Raw genomic sequence first — 13420 nt, 5'->3', positions numbered from 1 at the left:
TTTTATCCATTTTTTTCACATAACAAAAGTTGCTTCACTCAAAATGCGTATGGATTTAATTCTAGTAATGTCATCAATGTGTCAGGCCGGGGACTTTTCTATTGTCCTGTTATACCGATTTTTTCACAATAAAGCTTCAAATTAAATATAATCATCTGCAATTATTTGAACGGATATGGCCGGAAAACACCTGAAAATGGCAAAAATTAATCGGTCTCGATACTTTCTCACGCGAGCGCCATACAGCCGTTGTCGTCCGTCTCTCCATCGCTGTCATCATCTGGTAAAACGCTCCGACACCCGTTTACTTTATATGAAGTTCGCCGGATTGATAAATAATCTATCATAAAAAAATTTGATCCAAATAATAAATCGCACTAGGCTCCTCCCCTTATCGTTAGCGGGGAGAGGTGGTAAGAGCAACAGGTTTGTTTACACGGTATTCACATTCCAAGCGGCGACATGTTCGCGGGCGGTACGCGTTCAATTTTCTCACAACGGACGGGACAATGAGAAACCTGATGCTCCTACTGTCGGTCGTGGGTCTGATGCCCTCCGGGTCACGTGGAGCGTTCGACCTGTGCAGGGAGGATCCCACATCGAGTCCGACGCCCTCCTACGCGAACGAGACCATGCAAAACTGCGGCTGCGACCCCGTGTGCTACCGGAAATGTTGCAAACCGGGTTATTATTTGGGAAGACAACGGACCTGCCATCGGCTGGATTCGAACCACTCGTTTTTCGTCCCATTATACGATGGCAGGATTTTCGTCAAGACCACCAGTGATGTGAATCAGTTTATCGTTGGTGTACTAGAGTGTCGTTACTATTTATTGAACGTTTTGTTGGAGAAGGACTCGTTCTACCTTCAAACCAACGGGAAGCTATTGATGCCGGCTGCTAAAGGAAAAACCGTTTTAAATAACAACGAGTACTGCGTGGACGAGCTGAACGGTCTTTCTACCTTTGTTTGCTTTGAGGATGAAAATTTGGACAAAGATATTAACGCTGTCGGTATGTCATATTTATTTTACGAACACCATCGTATATAAATTGAGTTGATATCTCTTATAGTTGGTAAAGACCATAAAAAATGTGAATTTTTTGCAATATACGTTGCCCATTACTAACCACTACTTCCTCACATTATTAAACTGGATTGTAAACAAATTGAAAAATTAGTTTTGAAGCTATCGAGGATTTTATTACTCGGTCAAGTGATATTCAGAGGAGGAAATAACCTTTAAGCTAAAGGAGTTTGATTATTATTTCTTACTTTGTAGCGTTTTTTGTAAACGTATTCTAAGATACACTTCTTAAAATATAAATAAGTATCTGTTAAAATATCGGGTGTACCGGAAAACCATTACTGGTCTTTTCGGAGAGAAACTACACGATCCTCAAGAAAATAGAAAAAGTATTTATATTTATTTGTATTATAGTGCCATTTGATTCTATACATCTTACATATTTTTCATACAATTTATGGGTGTGGCCAAAAAAATTGTTTGTTCTTTGAGCAAACCCATTAATCCAGTCTTTTTCTAACTTCTTCGAAGTTGTCGAAGTGCTGCTCCGCAAGCGCGTGTCCCATTTATGCGAAAAATTGATAGTTGGGCGGGGCAAAGTCTGGGCAGTACAACAGGTGCGATAATATATCCCATCCAAGTACCTGAACATACTACAACGCTTCCTTGACAGTATCTGCATTTATGAAACAACGCGTTATCGCCCTGTAAAATTATTTTGCAGTGTCTTCGGATCCATTCTGGGTATTTTTCGATGAATGTCTGTTTCAATATATCATTTGTTGTCGGTAGCGATCACTATTAATTATTTTACCAGGTTTTAACAGTTCGTAAACCAATCAAACTGGTCCCGCCAAACACAGAGTATTATCTTGCAACCAAAACGGTTTGGCATTGTAGCTTATTGGCCAGCTTCGCCAGATAATAAGCCTAATTTTTTTTGGGCTTAGGGTTTTCAAAATAAATCCATTTTTCATCATCCGTTACTATTGAATGCAGAAATGGCTTCGGATCATACCTTTGAAGTAGCATTTCACGATTTTTCGTTTTCGTACTTTCCCCTTTGCTCGTAATCAGTCGCTAATCATTTCTTGGGGCATATTAGAAGCCTATGCCAATTTTTTTTGAGTTTGGATTGGATCCCATTCAATAACTCTTGCAATTTCGCATCTTCAAACTTTTTCGGTCTACCAGAACGTTCTTTGTCTTTGTCTTGTACATCTAAATCACCACGTTTGAGTTTTCGAAACCATGCCTCACATGTGTTTAAGGTTAAAGCTACCAGCATACGATAACTTTCAGCGGCTTTATTCTTTTGAATAAGTAAGAAAACTACTAATGAATGCTGCAAATGTACGTTTTCAGGCACGAAACTTGACATTTTCAAAGATTTAAAAAAAAGACGGTGAGTTAGAAAAACCAGTAATGATTTTCGAGTACATCTAGTATATATAAAATTGTTAGCTATAATTATAGTTCAAGATCTGGAGTCCAATAAATTTTGATATTCAATATATCATGAATGAACTGAATTGAATGAATCATATAAAACAGTTATATAATACAAGTTAAACGTGGAAACTAACACTCGAAAAGGATTATTCCCGACATTCGTTCAGTGGTTTACACTAAAGAAGCTATTGAATCTCAGATATAATACAATTTGTTATGATAACAATAAAAAGTATCCAGTAAAGTTTTCGAATTGCTTAACTATTAGTGTTTTGTCGCTACATAAGTTAATACACAGAAAGTATGAGTCAATAAAAAAGCATTGCTCGCACTCACATTGCTACTAGTGATTCGGAATAAACTATTTTTGATCTCGCGTATTGTTATTTAAATATCATAATTATAGCTGCAAATACAATAACAATAGCTAAAAATGTTAGGTCAATAATATGCGCAGAGAATTAAGTCAAATGAGTTAACGACGGATTCGAAGAACAAAAGTATTTTTACAAAAGAAACATAACTTAATGGATTAAAGTATCATTCCACTAGATTATCACTAATTTATAAAATTATCTCTTCCTATTGCTTAATTTATCTCTTCTAGTTATATTACAACGGCTGTTATTTCAATTTTAATTTAAAATTCATCATTAAAATACATATTTTTTGTAGCATGACGACACCAAATCGAAAGAACGATGTTAGCTTGGCAGCGATTGAATCATCGATTAATTTTCACACTTTTCAACATTTCGTCCACATTTCGAAACCTTATGGTAGGTAATCCATGCTGCATCGATCTAAACAGGTGGTATTCAAAAGGAACTCTCTCTAGTTAGTCCGCTAAATTATGCAGAACAAGAGGATGAATAAGAGGCTTTTTGTCTCTTATTCGATATTATGTTTCTTTTAACAACAAAACATCTGCTGTAGCGATAGTTTAATTCGTATGACAGCCTTTTTCATCCCTTTTAGACGTTTCCCATCTCATATAAACATCTGCAAACAGTTTATTCATCAAAAACTAAGCTTTTTGAAAGTTCTTTCAGTGCAGGAAGTTTTCATCCAATAAATTTTGCGATTCATCGTCTTCAAAATTATTTGGCCCTCGAGGCCATTCGTCATTAGCACCAAAATCACTACCATTAAATCGTTAAAACAAAATTCGTAATCCGCATTTCACTGTATGAATCGTACTTCGCCATAGTACTGTCACCAATGATTTCTAAAAGTCTTTGATGGACTTCGACTGTAGAATTGTTCAAATCAAAGAACAAAAGCAATGAATGTCAACTATTATTATAATTCTAGAGCATATTTGACATCTGTATGCATTAAATATCTCAAAAATACTAAGTGTAACTGTTATTTTATACAGGCAAGTTGCAAAACCATTAAATCTATCAGTTAGAATCGATTGTTTAATAATTATTTATGTAAATAGTTCGCATTTATATCAATATATATCGCTGATCAAAATAGATGCTAATTGGTAATATATAATTTCAAGATTTGCATATTTCATATTTACAAATTCCTTAATCAAAACATTATTTTTAACAGTATCGAAAAAAGTACTTCAAAAATATGGAAACCAACACCCTTGTATTTTTATCAATGCAATAGAACTATCAATAAAGTAAATATAGTACGTTGTTTACCTAATCCTTGAAATATGTTAAAATATTTTGTTATTATATTTTTTTAATATATTTTAAAGTCTCCTTTTACCAACTATGGGTTTATCTGGACTGGGCCTAAAGTTTAACGTGGACTGGCCAGTGACCAACTTTAGAAATCATCCCAGAAGACATCCGGTCTTACCCAGCCTGGTTACTGGCGTGACTGGGATTATTTTCCTTGTCGGATTTTACACTCTTACCTAGAACAATCACAAATTTTGAACAGTCACAAACATAAATTTACGACCATGCCCCAGCAGGATTCGAACCCGCGGCTATCGCAACCGTGGGAGGACAGTCCTATCGCCTTTACCACTGCGCCACCAAACTGGCATATTTTATTTTTATTACTATATTTGTATTACTTTATATTAGGATTTTAATGACTATATTATTATCTTGTTTACTTCACATCATCGATCAAGAAATATTATTAATATCAGGTACGTAATAATTGACAAATCATTTTATAAAATATTACTACCTAACACACGTATCATTAATTACAAGTAATAAGGCTACTGAGAGGTTTCAAAAAAGTTCAATATCGCATCAAATAGGCTAAATATCAACTTTAATGCTTTTATGAAACTCAGCTCAAATAACGTATTAACTGAAAACTGATTATTTCCACTTCAAGTGATCGATAATTATGTTGAGTACCTTTAATCTACTTATAAATTGTCAAATATTATATACAGTATTAGTATACTATATCCATAACAGCCTGTTTTAATTATAACGTCAATGATATTTAGCAGATATATCAAGGATCATATAAATATTACTTAAAAGAATATACGTTCAAGAGAACCATCAATTAGCTACAAGTATTAAATAATAATAAGATGTTATTAATGGAGTGTTATCGACCTTCTATAAGCACCTTTTCAGTTTACTTACTTTCAATAAGATTAATTTTGCAATCAAATTAAATACGTTCTATAAATGAAGAAGGTAGTACTACACATACACATACGCTACATTCTTAGACGACAATGCAAATTATCACTCTACAAAAAAATTTTATTATATAGATAAAATTTAAAGCCAGTGCACAATTAATCCAATATCAACAAGACCCAAACTTACAAAAAAAAGGTCTTTGCAGTATTGTTAACGCCCATGTTACAATCGTTCACAGTCACAATCACAATAACAGTTTCACTACTAATAAAAGGACAATATTTTCAATATTCAAGTCTAACACATTAAATATGCTCTATTGTGATATCCTGCAATGTTTCTGTTATTTTTATACTCTATAAGTCTATTAAGTCTTAAATCAAAAACATATTTTTTAAATAAAGTTAACATTTTCGACAAAAATCGACATTTTCAAAAAATATATGCTGATATATTAAGGTTTAGTATTGACATATGTCCGATTTTGTTGATTACAATTTTTTTGCATAATTCCTTGATAATTTTTACTTGTGAATGATGAAAACTTATTTATACGCCTAATGTATATTTACAAATTCTTTATTGTATTCCATATACCGAATAATAAAAATAGAAAGCAAAATATCTGCCATCATACAATCATAATCAATCATATTTATGACATAGTAATCGTAATTAAATAGTCTTTAATTTAGGTCAGGATTTATCCGATTTAATTTTAATATATTCACATGATCTCCATACAAATATCACCAGACATCAAATACCATAAAGATCAAGGCAATACCATGAATAATACAGACCAATGAACGATAAGTTCAACGGAGAGTCTCGTATTTATATATTTATTGGAATTAACATTGAGAAATACATAACGAGAAAATCGTATATGAAATATGGCGTGTATGAGTTGGTTTGAAAACTTGGACGTTAATATTGCATAAATCTAGAGACTCCTTAAACCATCACTTTGATTTCTTTTTTGGAATGGTAAATGAGCTATATGAAGTCGAGATTTATGAAATTACTGATAATATAAAAAACTAATTAACCATGGAAAACCGATGTTTATTTTAATGAATAATGCAGTCTTTTAACGGTTCATTTCAGTTTACTTTCAACTTAGGTGTGCATTGAATGTAATTGATATGGTGGATGTTATTATAGGCCGAATTATCATCTGCCGTATAGTCCAGACATAACCTATATACATAACATACATAACCAGAGGTTAACCTCTGACTATCATCTGTTCCGATTTCAACGCAGAATCTCTCAATGAAATTAAGCCGCTTTACAAAGAAAACTGTATAAACCACTTGATTCATTTTTTTAACTGAAACCACCCACTTGGTAGTCGATCTATTTTCGCACTTCTTCACTCTTTTGTCATATACCAGGAAAACCATATGGCATCGATCTGAACAAGTGGTAATCAGAAGCCGCTATACCTTGAGAGTACGCTGGGTATGACTGAATTTTCCATTCGAGTTAGAATAATATATTTAACGTATGACCGAACGTTGTCATGCAAGAGAATAACTTTGTGCCTTTGGTAGACATCTACAGTTATAGTTTAAGTCGATTTTACCAACTTCTAATAAACACACATCTTACTGATCCCACCATATAGATAGCAAGACTTTATAGTCACGAATATGCCACTCCCATGTCCATGTGAATCGGTGTCCCGTAATTTTTTGCTCTTGGTAATATAATGTTGCCATAGTACATCTAGTTTAACCGCCAAAAAACTATTCTTGTCCTGCCTAGCAAGCAATTAAACTGAAATACTAAAACGGTTCGAAACACCATTTTCAGTCAATTCTTACATCGTCCTAAACTTTTTTCTTGAGTATGAGCTATTATTGTTTGAGTTTTGAGGGTTTTGCTCCGGCAATTAGGCAATAGGATATGATGGAACAGCATCATTAAGTTTCTAAAAGTGTTTTAGAGCGTCGCCAACATATTTCTCAAAATGAAACAAAAATCAATTAATATCGAAAATACAATTTTGAGCTATTCATTATTAACATCTATTTAAATTAATAACTCAATAATGCGATAACTAATTACAAAAATGCTACTTTATAGAATATATACTATGTCGAAGTAAGGTGTTAGGTTAGATATAATACCTGAACATTTAACATTAATACTCCAAATTTCCATCAGTACATATCACTAATCAAAATACATGCAAGACCCTAATATAAAACCGCCTAAACTTTATTAAAAAAGAAATGCGATGCATTTAATATTTAGCGTAAAACAAAATCCCCATTATATATTCTTACTCAAGAAATTTCGTAACGTGTTATTAGCTTAATTATTGTTCTAGATCAAAAAAGATTTAAACGAAAAGAAAACATCAATATTTATTAAAAAATAGTTTTATGTGTCTCTAGTAAAGGTTATAGTAATTAAAACTAATAGAAACTTTAAATTTAAAGTTTGAACTGCTTTAACGATAAATCCTGTAAAAAATATATAAAAGAACTTACAAAACACTAATCAATTTCACGTCAAGGTAAACCGATATTTATTCTCAATTACGTTACGGTTAATCTAGTCATTCGTTAAAATTTATATCGCAATTCAGTTTTTTTTGTAGTTACGTCAATCATAACTTCCTATGACTTCCTATGATTTAACACGCTTGTTTTGATAAACCGGATATATAAAGTTTAGTAGGTGAGCTAACAGATTACAGTTTTGTCGTACAGATAGCCAAATAATTCTATTCTACAATCTGTAGTACTTTTTTTCTGACATAGTCTACCTTTATAAATTTATACAACATTGGGTATTAAATTTATTATTAAAAAGTTTACACACGAATAACACAAGCTAACGATCTAAAAGAAAGGTTTTAATATTTGCCGTGTTTCTAACTAATTTCTGAAATAATATGTTAGACCCATTTTATTTATCAATTTCCCACATTTTAATATTTAAACACCAAAAATAATTTTAAAGTGTGTATTGTGCATAATATAAATAATTATTGATCATTGCCGGGTGCTCATTCATTCTTTTCAGTATGTGTCATTTTGTCGAAATTTAAACAAAATAATTCAATGAGTAAAATGTATGAATTTGTACCAAGTGAATCGCAATTGTGGGAAGTTTTATTTTTTTACTATAATTTGAAAATGGCAGCTAAAGGTGTCTTTGATGACTTCTTCTTTAGTTAATACTACAGGTCAATTTAGCTGTAACCAGTATGAATTTCATGTTCATTTGTTTGTCGCCGGTACTAACTCATCATCTCTGTCTGTTATAATATCCTATTATATTTTCCTATTTGTTAGATAAATAATCAATATCATATTGTGAAAGAATTCTAAGTCATATAAAAATTGCTATCATGTAGAGTCTCAGCACATAAAATATTTAAAATTTAGACAAGTTTAAACCAATTTATTTACATTTTTGCCGTGTATTTGCTTCATACTTTAACATTAAAAAACGTAGATTATTTTTTCAAGTCTCTAATACATCCTTAAGAAAGCATTAAGTATTGTGTTGATTTGGGCCAGTCATTTGAACAAGCTATTAGATTGGGTTTTTTGAATGGGTTTCCCCATCTTCCACGTGTATATTTACTTCCTACTACATATAACCCGGCTTTTTAATTACAATAATATTCAATAGTCATTTGGCTTGCAAAAAAACAAGTTCTCAAGTGTTTTATACACACTCTGTTCTTTTGAATCAGATTCAAGGCTGGCCACGACACCTCTCGACCTCAAAATCAAGTTATGTATACGTTGGTTTCCTTATAATTAAATAGAAAACAAAATAAATATAATATTTTACAGACTATATAACCTACTTGTCAAAACCAATATAATAAAAATACTTTTTATTTATTTATAACACAAATGATATCATCACCTACTAAAACTTATTTATTTATATATGACAATAAAAGAATCATCATAAAATGGTGAAGGAATATTTAATATTATTCCTATTTAAACATATAATATTTTAATGGGGTTTTGAAGTAAATGACTTTTTTATAAACAAAATATTACTTTTATTTCAACCGAAATGGTATTAATTGCTGCCGACAATAGAATATGTGTCTTCAGACGTATATTTTTTGATTTTATTTTTCCCTCGATCTTCAAGTTCCTTTTTTATATATATATTTTAAAGTATTCTTTTTACCAACGAAGGTTTATCTGGACTGGACCTTCAGTTTAATGTGGGCTCCGCCGAGCCACGGCCCTCGGCATTAATCCTGCCGAGCGGCGAGTGACCAACTTAGAAATCAACCCAAAAGACATCCGGTCTTACCCAGCCTGGTTACTAACGTGACTGGTATCATTTTCGTTGTCGGTTTTTGCACTCTTGCTTAGGAAAATCACAAATATTAAACAATAACAAACATAAATTTACGCCTTACGCCATCAATGCCTTTACCACTTTACCACTTACATTTTGGTTCGCCGGTATATCAATATTTTCCTCCACAGCCGACATCTCCAATACAAAATATACTTTTCTATTCAAGGAATTAATAAAATCTGATTATTTTTAAGAAAATCTGCTGATTTAGTGATCTGAAAATAGAGGAATTGTATTAAACAAAGTATAAAAATTAAAAAATTTTAAGTTCATTAAATTTAATTCTCAGTCAATCTGAAATTGATTACCCACATTAAATACAATAATTTATTTTTGAAGGATATTTTTAAACGTTTTTTTAATAAACCTTTAAATTTTTAAAATAATGAACGTATTTTTGTCTACTGTTAAGTTTATTCTATTAGAATATATAATTCTGACAGTTAAAAGAGTAATACAAGGTATAAGATTTAACCCAATCTATTAACGAAGAGCATCATCAAAAGAAATTTATTTTTTAATGAATAGAAAGAAAATATATTGAGAACATTGTAGTTACAAATCGTATCACTTGTTATTGACATAAAATTGAAAAAAAAATGTATATAATTGTATCGTAGTCGAATTTTCGTGCCCTCTTATGGAGTATATACTTGATTTGCAATTGTATTGAAGGTAATCCAATTTTTATTACAAAATGGTGAAGGAGAAGTTATTACTTTTTTTATATATTTTAAAGTATATTACTACTTAAATCATAAACTGAATCAAATTAATATAACTTAATAAGATTTAAAAATGTAATTATGTTCACACAAAACACATTTATTTCACATTCAAGTACTAAAGTGGCTATTATTTATTAAAATCCAAAGAAATATATTTGATATTTAGTAGAACTAATGTTAATTAAAACAGCAAGCGAATACAACTGGCTATAAGCCGACTAATAACAATAGATAGATTGAAGATTCCTCGAATAATTAGTCTATTAAGGGTAAATTGCTGTAATAAACTAAGTGACGACCCTTTCACGCTGTTTTATATAAATATAACCATGGGAAGGTCTTCACATAATTGACACTTAATTCTCCCCCTATTAGTAAATTTATTATAGTTTTATAGGAACTTATTGGAAAAACATAATGTATCAATAGCGCTGTTATATACGTCAATTTATTGCTAATTAAGTATAAAAATAATCTATAATTGAATGAGTCATTCCTTAATTGCTTTTATGTTAAGATTTTTTATATTAGCTGTACATATAATATTCATAATTACAATATAATGGTTGAGGTACAATGAGGTACACAAAATCTGTATTAACAGGCACCAATTATAAACAGTTCCTAATTACAATTATCTATCAATTGGAGGACCATCTTCAATCTTCACTGTAATTGTTTGTTCTGAGCTCCCCTTAAAGGAACTTGAGAAGGTACTGTTCATATGCCAAGGTGATTAACTGATTTTATAATAATTGTGCAATGAAATGAAATATTAATATAAAATTACACCCCAAATGAAAGTAATATATTTCCCGATATAATTCAGCCAACCTTCGATATTATCCTTAATCACCATATATCGACTATATGATTGATGATTTCTAATGATGTTATGTACGAAATTACGCACAACTTTATTTAGAATAATTTTAATTTGGTCAAAATTTTAACCACTGTATTGTAATCGATCACTCCAAAATATGCACAAGATTTGATGAAATGAAAGTTTTGTATAATCATTAATGAAATATAGTACATTTTGGTGCATAATGGCAAACCTATTTCCATGTAAATAATGCGACAGGTATGTATTGCTAAGTCTACATGCCAAGTCTTGTAGATTTTCTTTCAGTTTATTTGTTCATAGCTTTGTTCCACAACGGTTAAAACAAACAATCTGTGTGAACTCTCTGATTTCAAAAGGGGGTAAATCGTTGTTGCTCGATTAGCGAATACGTCTGTAACGAAAGCAGCTGAATTATTTAATATGTCACGAGCGACAGTATAAGGTAATGACAGCATGCATAAAAAGTGGTAAAACATCATATATCTTTATAACCGAATCCAACACTCAGCGGTGGAAGAAATGGTTCAACGATCATAAACAAATGATAATATGGTATGGTCCGATGAATCATCGTTTACATTGTTTCAATTATTCCAACTGCCTTTTTTCACAGTCAAGCATGCAGAGATACCATTATGATTTGGGTGACAATATGGTAGTATTCATCTGGTTCTCTCATTCACTCACTACGAATAAACATCTCGACATCCTCACTGATGAAGTTCTTGCTATGACTAGCGTATTGTTATTAAACACTTCCACATTCCAAGATGATAATGCCTCCATACTCATACTATATAACCAACTTGCTAAAACTAATATAATAAAAATACTATATAGTTATTTAAAAATATCACCAGCTACAATCTTCACAAAATGGTGAACTTACGTTTTTATTCCTCCCTAAAAATATAATATTTATAACGGCGTTTACTGTAAATAAGTATTATTTATAATCACCTGTTTAAAATTACCTGTATTTCAACCGAAATATAGTCTATCTAAAGAAGCAGTGAACTTACGCCATCTCAATATATCACGTCAAAACAATGCAATGTTGCCCCATTTAACTTTGAAATTTTACCCATCTTTGTTTATTTTTTCTAATATAAATAATAAAATTCTAATATAAATAAAATTATGAAACAAAAATTTATAAAATATATCTTATTTTAACATCATAGTATCTAATGCATATATCATTGAAGTGTTTAAATTACGGTTAAATAAATAAACAGCGACAATATTTTGTAGATTAGAGTTGTTTTATTAAATTTACATTTAACTCCTCTTAATCATTACATTCCCCCCGATGTATTTGTCAAATCTTCAAAACAGTTAGTATCAATTCTTTCCTCGTACATTTTAACTAAATGTTCATATATACATTCTGAACAAATAGAAACATATCTATGCACATAAATCTTTCACACTCTACTCTATGATTTTCTACAGTTATCCTATATGAATTATACGTTCGCCATTAATGGTTTCCACTTTTATCGCCATGTATTGTCAACATTGAATCATAATCCCACATACAGAAAGTTTCATTCACTCACTGTCATATTCTGAGCCACTATTCAAGTCAATAATTAAGCTGTTCTTTTGTAATCTAAAACTAGTTCACAATTCCACCATCTATCAGTTTCTTCTTCTATGTGTCTGATGGAGTTCGAAAGCGAACGGTGTTATTATAGAGAATCCTTTCCACATATCCAAACAAAAATTATATTGAATATATAATAGGTAGGGAGGGAGACGTTACACTATGTGACTTCTTCTGTGTATCTTTTTTCAAACCTATTTCCAAAAAAAACACGTAAAACACAATTTAATTTCATTCTCATTTAAAAAGTGATTATTGGAAATATTTCACTCTTTAACAGGGTATCTTCAAAACTTTAACTTTACTAAATTTTAAACATTTTATCTTTTAAACTTTTTTTATATTTTGCCAGCCACTTGATGACATCTTTTTGATGGATTTTGCTGCTGCTTGATGCTGTTCCTAGCATGAAGAACAACCTATCCGTAATGAATTATTAAAAAATATTATGTTTTGCAGAACCTAATTAAATGAATAAAATAACAATTTACCGTTAACTTTTACCTTCTTGGATTAACTTTTATTTTCTTTACAATCTTTTTAATTAACGTCTTGCCAAGGGTGGCCTAATGTTCCATTTTGAAATACTTCTGTTTATACAAAAAGTTATATAACCAGTCTCCCTTAATTTTATTGTATGGATTGGAATTGGAAATGTATTGCACCTCTGTGTAGGTTATCTTTATTCTATTTAAATCCTATGTTTCCTATTATCTATGTTATCTCCAGTTCGAAATAACTGATTAGAGATGCAATCAGTTCCCGACTCTGCTATTTAATGACTTTGGCATTTTCATGAGTCA

General features: G+C 31.0%; 1 protein-coding gene across 15 annotated transcripts in view; it reads left to right on the top strand.

The window, feature by feature from the left end:
* The window catches only part of LOC143198453 (G-protein coupled receptor Mth2), a 148791-nt gene that overhangs the window by 99945 nt on the left and 35426 nt on the right, over positions 1 to 13420 (top strand). For 2 of the 15 annotated variants that reach the window (XM_076407700.1, XM_076407684.1), the window contains exon 1: positions 453 to 1014. The exons of 12 other annotated variants lie outside the window; for them this stretch is intronic. In XM_076407700.1, the coding sequence (XP_076263815.1) occupies positions 510 to 1014 (505 nt within the window). In that variant the 5' untranslated portion in view covers positions 453 to 509. Of the gene's footprint in view, positions 1 to 451; positions 1015 to 13420 lie in introns of those variants that run through there. One more of the 15 variants, XM_076407689.1, reaches the window with a different exon arrangement.

Source organism: Rhynchophorus ferrugineus, unplaced genomic scaffold, assembly GCF_030347505.1.
Source record: "Rhynchophorus ferrugineus isolate W39M unplaced genomic scaffold, kcgeb_rfMv2 rfM6, whole genome shotgun sequence".
In the NCBI taxonomy this organism is placed as follows: Eukaryota; Metazoa; Arthropoda; class Insecta; order Coleoptera; family Curculionidae; genus Rhynchophorus; species Rhynchophorus ferrugineus.
Note: the sequence above shows the minus strand (reverse complement) of the source record. Positions and strands in the feature narration are given on the sequence as shown.